This window comes from Apteryx rowi, unplaced genomic scaffold (assembly GCF_003343035.1).
Source record: "Apteryx rowi isolate R43461 unplaced genomic scaffold, aptRow1 scaffold_26, whole genome shotgun sequence".
Lineage (NCBI taxonomy): Eukaryota > Metazoa > Chordata > Aves > Apterygiformes > Apterygidae > Apteryx > Apteryx rowi.
This window is the reverse complement of record NW_020448974.1, coordinates 1554033-1566539: the sequence shown is the minus strand read 5'-3', so window position 1 is coordinate 1566539 and position 12507 is coordinate 1554033. Positions and strand designations below refer to the sequence as shown.

The window sequence follows — 12507 nt, the reverse complement described above, 5'->3', positions numbered from 1 at the left end:
AGCGCTGGGAATTCACACGGAAGAGGACTCCGCCATCGCTGGCTCCCGTGGCATGCCATCAGCCCAGGCTTTGCCGGCGGCGTGGGTTCCCAGATGTTGATTTTCCAGATGTCGGCGGAGGGTTTTTCTCTCTCGTTATCCTCACTGCCCAGGCTGACTTTGCAAGAAGAAAGTAACCGCCTCCGGGCTTTGGCTCCGAGGTCGCCTGCTCCTTGCCAAACCCGGTTTGGTTGTATTTGGGGTGATGTGTCGGCTGCATTTAAGGCACTGGGAGATTTGCCACTTCCCTGCTTAGGAGCAGGTCCCCGGCTGAGCGCAGCGTGCCTCGGTGTCAGCCGGCTCCGCAGAGGAGCGGGAGAGGAAGAGAACCAGGAAAAGTGACTCAAGCGCTCTGTTTAGCCCAGTGGCATTTCCAGGTTTGGTGTTAAATGAGTTTTTTTTATTTTTTTTTTTGAGAAGAGCACAGAGGAAGAATGGAAGTACCAGAAATTCAGAGGAACTGCATGCTGTCCCGTGGATATCTCCGAGCCTGGCCTGGTGTTTCAGCCATATCCTGATTCCGGTGCACGTTGGCAAGGTCCATGACAGTCATAAAAGCGCTCTCGCCTTTCCTGCTTCCCGTCCCAAAATACGCTTGTTGGGGAGGGGGGAAAAACAAAGGAAGTAATGCTTCAGCTCTCTCTCGAGAGAAAGGTGCGAGTCTCGGCCAGGGCAGGGATCCGCCGGCGAGCCAGCGGGTGCAGGCGAGCAGCTCCGCGGCAGCAAGGCGAGACGAGGAAACGCGGCGGTTAGGAGCCGTCTCGCAGCGCCGCCGCACGCGGCCGCTCCGCTCCCTTCCCGTGAGCAGCCCCACGAGGAGTTGTTAAGGAAACGGATTTCCAGTTTGCCGTTTCCAAGGAGTTATTGCAAACGGCCGCGAGTGAAGACACAGATAAGAGGCGTGCAAGGAACGGCCTCCCCGTGCTGTGCAGCAGAGGTGCCGCGTTCCCCGCCAGGGTGTCTCCGTCGGCCCCCGACCAGCCCGTTTTTTTCCCTGCAGCGATGGAGAAGCAGCCAGGTGGTGGCACTTGGCCACCCCTATCTATTGACAGGGATGAGGAGAGAGCAGCTTAATGACGCTTCAAGGAGGCAAATGCAGCAAAACATTCACTTCATCTCTTCCCTTGGCCTTTCGTTGAAACTTCAATAGCTTTTAAGAATCTCTTTCATTCACATTCCTTTTCTGCGGCTTAACGAGGGGCTGGAAAACAGATTTTTCGGCCCACTTCCGTGCCACTTGCTGCACCTAGCTTTTGTTTCTTTCCAGAAACTGTGGCTTGGCTGAAGATGTGCGTTCACGAACAGCGCGGTGGGGGCAGCTCAGGTCTCGCTCCGTCCTGCCCGCGGCACCCCGCTCTCCCCCTTTGACGATGCTGCTTTACCTGGTGCTCTTGTAGTGTCAGTGGGAGGGTTATCAAAATACGTGATCCCAGCGGTCCCAGCCTGGGCGGGTGAGCGGTGGGAGTAGAAGGCCTCCCCGTGAGCCACCCCAGGCGATCCACCAAACCCCTGTCGCTGCCACCAGCCCACCGGGTGCCTCTGTATCACCTGCAGATCTGTCCCAAAGACATTTGAAACCAGCGGGCACGGTCTGGTCACCTGTTCTGACTTCCCATCTAGCATAATTCAATGGATTTGTGCCAGGCAAAGGAAGGAGGTGGTGATGAAGGGGGGGGGGCAGATGCCTGCAGGCCTGCCGCGAGGACCTGCGAGAGGGCAGGTGGGCTGTCGCAGGGAGATGGCAGCCTTGGCGGGTGAATCTGTGCTCATATAACCACCAGAAGTCGCTAGCTCATGAATTTGTGCCTGTCTGCATTTGTTCTTTTTGACCGAGGGCTCGACTGGAGTTTCAGCTGGACTAGAGCCAGCTTGTGAAGAGTCCAGGTCCCGTCCCGGGAGCGCGGCTGCTCCCTCAGCCCTGCAGCCCGCTCACTTTAAACACACGTTGTTATCTGTGTGCATTCCCATCCTTAGGCGCAGCGCTTTGGCAGGGAGCGGGAGGCGCCTCTGCTCCGTGACTGCTGTTTAGTCTGGAGGCGGTGGGTGCTGCCCGCGGGAATGCAGGAGCGCGCCGCACCGCTGCGCTCCTTGGGCTTGGCTGGGGCCTCCTCGGCGGTGGCATTCCTTGGTGGAGAGACATGGGCAGAATTCAGCGCTTTTCACCTTGATAATTGATGAGTGGCTGACGAGTTGCTGGAGCATGATAGCTGAGGATGGTGCAAGACAGCCAAGTCCATCACCCGCCAGTGCAGCTGCTCATGTGTCTCGAGATGGGCTTGTGGCAGCTGGGACCATCACTCGTGTGTTAACCTTTAGTAAYTTGCAAGCATAAATAATAAACATGTGAGATGATCTTTAATACTTTTCATATTAAAAAATTGGGGGGTTTTACCCTCTTTGGTCAGCTTGTGTGAGAGTGATGTTGAACATGCGGTTGCTGTGTCTCCTGCAGCAAGTCCCCGAATTGCACCAAGAGAGCCTGCTCTGTGCGTGGTCCRGGCATGTTAAAGGGTTCTCAGAGGTTGGGTGTTTCCACTCCTGGCCCACAAGGCTTGAACATCCCAGTGACAACACTGAACCTGTCACTGCTGAAATCCAGGCAGGAACTGGGCTCCAGGAATGAGATGCCCTTTGCGTTCAAAGACCAAGTCTTTGCCCAAGCAGCTGTCTCCTGCAGGTCATTTCTTGGGCATCCGGGACAAAAAACTTCAGTCCCTTTGGAGAAAGGGTGGATAACTTGGCTTTCAATAACTTTCAAGAAAAGAAGACAAAAAATCATCAGGAAAGCCGGGAATAGTAATGAGCCACTTTTAGAAAAGTGGGAGAAAGAGGCATTTCCCTCCTGTGAAATTTTACCAGCGACTTATATGCTAAAGAGTATTATTTGAGAGAAAGTGTTGCTCCATGACTATTGAAAATGGCTTTAATAATAAATTGTGGTGAAGACAGAACTGGTTAATATCCTTTGAAGGAAATGGGAGCTTTTTGTGGCAAGAAACCATTTACTTTGGATTATATAAAAAGTTTTTGACTGCAATAAAAAGTCTGGAGACTGGGGAATGGGATTGTCCTCCAGAAGTAAAAGTTTATTTTCTGTTACAGCATATGTGGGTAGTGAATTCCTCTGTCTTCCCTTTCTTTATTATTCTCCGTTATGGTTCCTCAGTTTTTTCAGTGAAACTTTGAAGTTTCCTCTGTTAATATCGATATTTAACATTGGTCTAATTGAAACGGGCTAGCAACATTAATCTCTATGTACTATCTGTCAGTGGCAGTGGAAAGAGGTTAATAAGCCTATTGGAAGTGGTATTTTTCTCCCTTCCCTCAGGAATTGGGTTTAAGACCTTCACAGGGAAGTGTTTAATGTGTTTTTGCTAGATCAGTTTTTCTTTCGTCTATTATAATTCTGCCTTTAGACTTCATTTTATTCGCAGCATTGGCTTCCCTGGACTGGTGTAGTCAATGCCCATTTTTAGGCCACATATTGTGTGTAGCTGTCACAGAGAAAATTGCAGTGATGCTGTAACGAACACCTTGGATTAGTACTGTCTACGTTGTTGGACTTCTCTATTAAGCACTGAGTTTTTTTAAAGGTGGCAACTTCTCTAGCTCCACTCAGTTCAGTACTTGCTGTGGGTAATTGCTTTGCTAAACGAGGGTAGATTTAAGCTTGTGCTTAAAGTCAAGGACACCCTGAATGTTTTGCTGAATCCAAACTTCGTTCTGAAGCTGTTTCTCTGCCTTGCTCAAAACCATTCTCTTTATCCTCAATTATTCTGAAAACTTGGCTTTTGGAGTCAAGTGTTTATGAAAGTCTCCGTGCGGAAAATTGCAGGGACAAGCTCTAAAATGAGCTTTAGCTTKCAGGCTCAGAGACCAGAAAGCCACCAGTGGTTGTTTATGCCAGTAACGCATGACTTTTTGGATGCCTGGAAGCAGATGTATGATCACATCTSTTAATTAGCCAGGACTGGGAGCCTTGTGCAGAAGGAGCCATGTTTCGGCTTCATGCTTTGTATGACGGCACCGTGGGCTCGCGTTCTTGCAAACAAGGAGTTGCGGTGAACCTCCCCACACTACTGATGCTCCAGCTCTGGTGGGTTTGTGGCTCGTGGTCGGGGTATTTGGGTGTCCACGAAGCCTGAATGTCACTTGGAGCTTTAGCACAGCTTGTACGTGGACTCCTGGCGTCCGGCATGGGCCGTTTTTGTGCTTCAGCCTTTCTCTGAGTAGGAGGACCTCCTCCTTTAGTCACCTGTTTCTATGCAGTCTGTGATCTCTCTGTTTCTCTGCCAGCTTTGGTTGAAATTGGCCAGTGGGTTTAAAGCTGTTGTGAGGAGCCCAGGCTGACAAATGCACCCACGTGGTGGTTTTCTTCAGGAAACAAAGCTAAAAATAATAACGATTCATAAAAATATGAAGAAATACACTGTTTTTCTGGTGGATGGAGTAGGCAACATCAAATTTTGTATGTTACTGATAGTTGTCTGAAAGTGAAGAGCCTCCACTCTTCAAGCTCCTGTACAAATGGCTTCCCGCTCCGAATTGCAATTTTAATACAGTGTATTCTTCCAAAGCCTACGTCTTCTGTGTTAAACTGAAGGCTTTTTATTTTGACAGAAAGATCCTTGCTTGGCAGCTATTATTGAGGAAGACGGATCTTGGGGCTTCCAATTAAAAAAAATAATAAATCACTCCAAGCATCAGTGCTTGAGCTGGGGGGGAAACTCCTTGCGGGGAGGGCGAGCCGGCGCGGGATCCTCGGTGCAGGCGCAGGGCGCTGGCATGTGCGTCTGCAGCAGATACCCGTCGCTGCCACCGTTGTACCGTTGTGCCTTTCCCACGTATTTTTTATGTAGAGCGAATTTAATGCTGGAAAGGGGCAGCGTGTGTATCGTCACTGGGGGTGTGTTTGCATGCAGGTGTCCGGGATTTCACGCAGGGGTGCAGCAAGACCGGTCCCTCCGGATGCAGGCACGCGTCTCTCCGCGTCTCCTGTCCTGCTGACAGAGGCTCCCTCGTCGTCTGCTGAGGCCAAACGCCTCCCTAATCCGCATGCTCCAAGGGATCCGGGCTAGCATGTTTTTTTTTTTTTTTTGCTAACCTGTGTGCAAGGAGACCTGGCATCTGGAGCGATTTGGGCACCGGGTTTTATACTCCCGCCCCGCTGCTCATGCCCTGGGGCTCCTCGTTGCTCTCCTCCGGCTCCCCTGGGTTGGCAATGCATTTCTTTTTTGGCAAGGGTTATTTTTCGGAGCGGCTGCAGAACCTCAGCTGGGGTCTCCCCTGGAGCTGGAGTGGGCATCCGGGAGTGGGTGCGGGTCCCGGGTAGCCCAGACCTGGCCCTGTGCACAGCGGTGAGGGTGACGCGCGGTGCTTTGGATTTTAAGGCAGTGTCATGTTGGTGCTGCAGGCGCTAGTGCCGACTGCGGTAATTCCAGTTTGCAATTCCTCCTCCTGGTGCTGTCATGAAACCCGTGTTTTCTTCTTGTCATTGTTGTTGCTTTCTTCGTTCTTGAAAAGAAAACCCCAAAGAACCTTAAACTGTGCCTGTGTCTTGGCAACTCGAGGATGTGAACAGATTGTGCTTCAAAAAAATGGCAAAGTTTCAAAATATTGTATTCTGTTAAGAAGAGACAAGGAAAATAAACTCCCCAAAGTGCAGATTTTATTTCACCAGAAGGCGGAAGGCTTTTAATATTTATTTGGGTTTGGCATTTTGCTACCTAGTTCTTCTGCTGACACCACTTGTGAACCGCGATAAGATTAAATGCGGCACAATCTGTTCTGGTCCGTGTTCAAATCAGGTTAATTTCCAGCAGGTTCGTTTTCACCCTCCCAGAACTGCCTGTAAGCAGGTTCCTGAGACACGGGTGCAGCGTGTGTGATCCTGCAAGCACATCCACATCCGAGGGGAGTGGGGCTTGCAGAGGACGGGGGCAGATTTTTGAAGGCAGAGAGGTCACTGGGATGGCAGACTCAGAGACTGCCAAAGAAATTGGATTTTTGTTTGTTTGCATTGCAAGGCCTATATTTTTGAGATTCTGGGTCTGGGTTTTTTTTGGTAAAACAAGATGACATCAAGAACGCTATTGCCAATTTTGTGTCCTGCTGGACACAACGTACACTTGACCAGCAGCTTGGACAGGAGCAGTAGCTGGAGCATCTAGCACAGCAGGGCTTGATTCTTGGTTCTGCCTTCTACAGACCTTTGTAATACAATTAAGAAAACAACTAGAAATAAAAAGGTCAAATGAACAGCTCTGCTAACTGTAGAAATTCCTGCACTTGTTCTTATAATTATTTTTGCTTCCCTACAGACCAGCTTCCACCTCTTGGGAAATTTGAGAGCTATTCCTCATGCCTCTGAGTAATCCTGCTTCTTTTAACTTTGTATGAGGCCTTTTCTCTGTTAGACTGGAAGCTCCTTGGAGCAGAGAACTGGCTTTTTTCTTCCTATGTGAGTCTGCAGCTCTGTAGATGTTTGACAACGACGGCAAGTGTGCACAGTAGTTTCCAGTAAATGCTTTTCCCACGAGGTGTCAGCTGGATTGTAGCGGCCTGTCCCATGCTGGAATTTTTCCTTGCCAAACAAAGTGAGCGTGATCTTGTCTCTTGGAGCAGACAAGAAAAGAAGATTGGCAATCTGGATTGACTAATTGCTTCCAAAAAGGTCATTTTCGGTTCTGGGTACTTGTCCTTTGATCTAGCACCCCTGCGGCACTGGGATGTGCAGGCATCTATCGACCTGAGTTTGTGTCAAGAGGAAAAACAAACTCAAACATGCGTGGGTAAAGTTTGAAAGAGAGTTTTGGGAACAGCGAGTAGAAATCATACTTAAAAGAAAGGCAGTAATTGATATAAATTGTTAGGTTAAAAATGTTTAAAGTCTAAATTAGATGCTTGTGCTTTTTTGGGGACCACAGATTTTATTACAGACCCAAACAGCCAGATGTTTACCTTGGGGTTTTGGTGACATGACTTATGTTTCAGGTTATTTTATCCATGAATTCAAAACCCCGTGCTGAAATGTGGCTGTATATGTTTAGTCATAAAAAGGTTCTTGTATTTCTCTAGTCTGCCTGGCTCTTACATCTGCCGACTTGGACCTCATTTACAGGAGAGCCTGCATTTGAACTGCTTCGGAGTTTGAGTTTTATCCAGCTCAGAAAAGCTTGGCTGGTCAGTGTGAACAGAAACAAATGGCTTTGAAGCCTGAAAACTTAATTCTGCTTTATTTTTGGTGGTTTTGCACAGCTTTAATGACCAAGAGGTGAAATGGCAGTTTAAACAGAATCAGAATCTGGTTCTGGACTTTCAGATTCAATTTTAAAAGATCTTAAATCCTGCCAGAGTTCACACTTGCATGTCTGGAATGGTTTAAAATCTGTTTAAGAAACAGTCTAAGGGATCCTACGTGGGTAGGGCTGATGAAGGAGAAATACCTTTCTCTTTGCATTTTCACAGGGCCTGCCTTTGCCAGAGCTCTTGCYTGTTTTCTGTACCAAGTTGGCAGCCAGACCTTGCAGGTCTAAATGAAGCGTTACTCAACAAAGGCACTTTATGTTTTGAACTCTGTGCCCTGAGTCTACACCACTAGTCTGGCCTGGCATTTATGTTAAATAAGGTCAACAAATATAGGCAAGCTGTATTTTGCAAATTAAAACCAAAAAAGAAAAAAAAAAAGCCTTTCTTTAAGTCTGCTTCTTTCTTGTTTCACAGGCAAGAAGAGAAACCCTGGGCTGAAAATTCCTAAAGAAGCATTTGAGCAACCACAGACAAGCTCCACGTAAGTCTCCAAACGCTAAGGGAGAATAAAAAGAAAAACCACGAGCCCAAGCTGCCTTCCAGAGTTTGCTAGCGCTTGCGTTGCGGCAGCCAAAGAGCGGGCGGCTGTGTGGCCACCGCGTGACGGCCAAGCTGTGTCCCAGCAGGGACCAGGGCTGGTGCTTGGAGGTCTGGGATGACTGAGACCCATCAGGAGGAACAGAGGCAAATCTGCCTAGATTAATTTTGGCAATGTCAGGAAAGATCATAGTTAATATAATAAACAGGAGATTTAGTTCTCCGTGCCTGCCAGTATCCATCCTCTGCTTCCTCCAAGCGCTGGGGAAATCAGTGTTCCAGCCTGGTACCCTGATTATAAGCCTGGGATTACAACTCCCCCTCTGCCTCCGTCAGATCAGGAGCTCTTCCTGCAATTAAAGTGCCTTTAACTCCAGAGAGGTCTTTCAGCAGGGGAGATGCTCTTTTCCAGGGCACTGAGTTCCCATCCTTCAGAACCTTTATTCAGGACTCTCAGCCCTTCTTGCACAGTTCCTGCCAGGACGCTGAGTTGTTTTCTGGGCTCTGGACCTCTTTCTCTCCCAGAAAAACAGCCCTTGTGTTTCTCAYGTAGCTCAAGATATGAGGTGGTCTCTCCCCGTCCTTTGTGCCGGCTCCCTTTCGTTACCGTTGGACCCTCTGCTGGGCTCCCTCCTCTGTTGACCAATGCTGAAAGGCTTCAGATAGTTTCCCAAGGTGGGGCTGGAATGCAGCAGAGCAGCAAACACCTGGTGTGGTCCTGCATGGGTGGCATCTGGGCGAGAGAGGGTCTGGCGGCAGCAGCTCGTGGGGAGATTGGCGTGGCATGGGGCTCTGCAGTTTTGGAGAGCAAGCAGGAGTCTTGCTCACTTCGGGGAAAGGACAGAGCAAGCTTTTCCCAACTGGTTACATTGCCTGCCACTGATATTAGTTATTATGGTAATCCTCTGTCTTCTAACTTGTTGAGTTTCAATGGCCAATGCTTGTGTTAGGAGATCTAATTTCCATCCTGCTATCATCTGAAAAGTGAGGGTGACACTGGGAAAGCCTGACTCAAGGCAGAAACGCCAAATGGCCCCTGTTGCCATTCGGTGTGAAGATGCCAATGATGGATGAGCTCCTCTTGCTACTCTTTTCATGAGTTTGGAGGTGGGGGGATGTCTCTCTGCACCCCTTAGAGCTGGGCCAGAGGGAGTTTGGATGGAGCAGCCCTTTCCCACAGCAGCTTCATGACCTGGTGGCGGTRGTGGTGGCCAGGGCTGTGCCTCCCTGGCTCAGGAGGTCGGCAGCACTCATCACCACCTGTCACCACTTGCCTATTTGTTTGCACTGGCAGAGTGGTCCAGCCTAATGGGAATAAACCCACATACCCAATGCTGTGACAAATCACTGCCCTGGACCTGCCCTCGGCCACCTTCTGCTCATCTGCTGGGTTCTGAGTGCTGACAAGTCAGAGAGACAGGAGGATCAGGGAGGACAGAGTGGCCAAAACTGAAGCAAAGTCACATTTCCTGGAGGGGCTGGCTGCTCTGGCAGTCAGTGAGAGAGTGATTTTGGTTTCTGCTGAGGATGACCCTTATTTTCCTTTTTTCCCAAGTGTTCTGAGGCAGCTGTTGCCAGTAAATTGCACTTTCTTCTTGGACTTCTCTGGAGGTCTTGTGAAGTCGACAGATGTTGGAGCCCACCTCTGCTAAGATGTGGGGACTACTCACAGCCTTGTTCCATCTGTCCTCATGTGGGAATAATTTTAGGACAATCACCCCGTTCCAGAAATGAATTAGCAAAAAACCAGTTGTTCCTGTTCCTGTTCCCTCCTACATCCCAAGCTCAATTGACAGCCGTTTGGCACATGCCATTGCCACAGCTAGGAGGAGGCCAAGGCCTCGCTTTTCCGGGTCGATAGGGCAGTTCAGCCAGCTAGAGATGTTTCGGGGAAGGCAGGCTGTCAACCTGTCTGCTTAAGTCAAGTAATTAGCAGTCACGTGGGCTATCAATCGGTACGCTCCTGGACACATGCCGACCAYGAGCGCAGAGACCAGCGTTGAAACCAGCCAGTTGTGTCCGGGTTGGARCGCTGCAGCGCTACGTGCACAAGGAGTGCTTGCCTTCTCTGGTGTGAATACTCGTCTGTCCAGGGCTGGAGCAGAAGAGATCTGTGTCCATCAGAAAGCAATGTTCAAAAGAAAAAACCCCCCTACATCTACCATGGCCTATTAAGAAACAGTTTTCCAGTATAAACAGAGACAGTCATAAAGCAAAGCGTAGGACTTAAATGAATCTATTTTCTTTTTAAACTTAGATGCTTTTGAAAACTGTTCCCATATCTTATAAAAAAAAAAAAAAGAGGAAATGGCTTCATTTTTGACCTCTAATCTGTTTTTTATACAGGCTGACAGAGATTGGATTCTTTCCACCTCACTTTCCTTCCATAGGAACCGGTTGCGATCTCAGCCCGTTGAAGGCACTAATCTCCCTGCGTCCCTTTGCGTGGGAGTTGGATGCAGATGTGTGAAATTCCAGCCCCAGCAGCTTCCTTCCCTTCTGACCCCTTTCTGGGGGGACGTTGTGAATCTTGGCAGTGTCTATTGATTCTGCAAAGCCAGGAGACCTGCTGGTGCGAGAGGATAGCCTTGGGGACCCCATGGCTGTGATAGTTACTCTTTGAGGGAAAAATGATCTTTGTAAGGAGCAGTTTACATATTTTCCTTTTCTCTTCCGCAGGCCACCCAGAGATCTAGACTCCAAAGCCTGCATCTCTATTGGCGAGGAGGTAAGGTTAGGAGTTGCGGTGAGCAGAAGACTGTTGGGAGAAGGTGACCATCCTTGCCTAGCTGCTGTGGCACTGGGTGCTTCTCCAGACGGGCTGCTCGGGGGATTGCTTCCCAGCTAGTTTCGGATAAAAAGGAGCAGGTTAATAAACACTGCCTATCTAAAAAATATGGCATATTTTGCATGAAACGGGAGGCTCAGCCAGCAGATGAGAGGGTGCCAGGTCTTCTGCTGGCTCGGGGAACGCAGCTGCAAGAGGCCGTCACGTAAGCAAATCCTCCAGTGAAGAACGTCCCCCCAGTGACTCCCCTTCGTCCCCCCCAGGGATAACTGAGTGTAATGAGCTTTGTGCCACCTTTGCCTGGATCTCACCTAACAGCCTGGCACCACGCAGCCGGTGTTATCAACAGCAAAGTGCGGTTGGGGTACGGTGCTGCTCGCTAAGCCCTGCGCTGCCTGAGAAGCTTTAGCCTTGCCTTGCTCCGAGTGCAGAGTATCTGGGAAGAGTAAGAGCTAAGAAGACGCAGCCGGGGAGTTTGCTTTTGCCCTGGCAGCCCCCTCCAGCTGCTGGAGTGTCTCCCCTGCTTTCAGCCCTGGCCTGGGGCCGTGGCTGTCAGGCGCTGCTGCAAAACAGCCGTCCCTCAGCTGGAGCGCTAGCCGAGGGCGCGCTCGGCCGGCAGCGGCTGCGCTGAGCCCGAGAGCTGCCCGGCTTAACCCCGAGCCGTTTCTGCCAGGGGACAGGCGGCAAAATGCAGGTTGCAGGTTGTTTGGGGTTTTTGTCCCCCAAAAGGACTCGGGGCAGCTTTTCCTAGCAGAGGCAATCATGCCCAGCCTGGGCTCCGGCGAGCCCCCAAGGCTGGGTGCAGCCTCCCGCTGCCGAGCGGGRCCCCAGCGGGAATCCTCTTTTTGCATTTTCGTGGTCTGACGGTGTCATTAGGAAGGTCTGTCCTGGGTCTCCTTGCACTCACCCCTTGTATTTCCAGACAGGACACTGGGGTCCCTTCACGTTGTCCACTGCAAACGCACTTCATTGAGGAAGACGGAGCATAGCGCAGAGGGAGGGCTTTTCTAAACCAAAATCAGGCCCAGCTCACATGTTTCCAATACCTCATGGTTATAACCCAAGATCGCACGCWGTTTCCAAAGAGCTTTGGCTACATCTCCTTCAACATAGCTATATGGGGAGAAGGGGGTCCCTAAATCTTTCTGCAGTCACTGAGATCGCTGGAACTGCTCAAATACAGCATTACAGTTGGTGCCTATGTATGTACAGCCTTCACTTTATCTTTTTGTACACAAAAAACAGACGTTCTGTTCATCTAGGGAACCCCCCCCCCCCCCCCCCGAAGTTTTCCCCTCCTTTTTGTTCAAGCAAAAAAAAGCTGGTGAGGATACAGGTACGTCTGAGATTTGGAAATTCATGCCTTGTCTCAGTGAGGTGCAGCTAATCCCCTGGAAATGTCATATACAAAACAACAGGATTGCTAACTGCAGATTTTACTTTYCTTTTCAATTCCTTTGCTGATTTAAAGCCTTCATCCAAAGTATTTTCCCTTGCTAATATTGAAGGCCTTCTCATCAGGAGCCTAACTCCGGTTAGATCTTCCTGTCCTGGAAGCAAATCTTTGTGGCAGCATGGAAACCATTCCCTCTGATGTTATAAAAATACAGCAGAAAAAAACAAAACCAAGCACAACTATTTTGATAGGAGAAAATGGCACAGCAGCATTCATAAAAGCACATTAAAGCTAGGCAATAAATTTATTAGGTGCAAAAGATAGGCCTCGGTGTCAGTGAGTTAATTTATGAAGTGAAATACGAATCCAGTGGCATTTTATAATGTCTATCTTTGGATGCTTTTCTTTCATTTTGGATTTTGTATTTTCCCTGGCGTAG

General features: G+C 49.4%; 1 protein-coding gene across 1 annotated transcript in view; it reads left to right on the top strand.

The window, feature by feature from the left end:
• MAP2K6 (mitogen-activated protein kinase kinase 6) overlaps positions 1 to 12507 on the top strand; it is a 44290-nt gene that overhangs the window by 15416 nt on the left and 16367 nt on the right. The window contains exons 2-3 of the mRNA XM_026067615.1: positions 7762 to 7828; positions 10564 to 10612. Of these exons, the coding sequence (XP_025923400.1) occupies positions 7762 to 7828; positions 10564 to 10612 (116 nt within the window). The remainder of the gene's footprint in view (positions 1 to 7761; positions 7829 to 10563; positions 10613 to 12507) is intronic.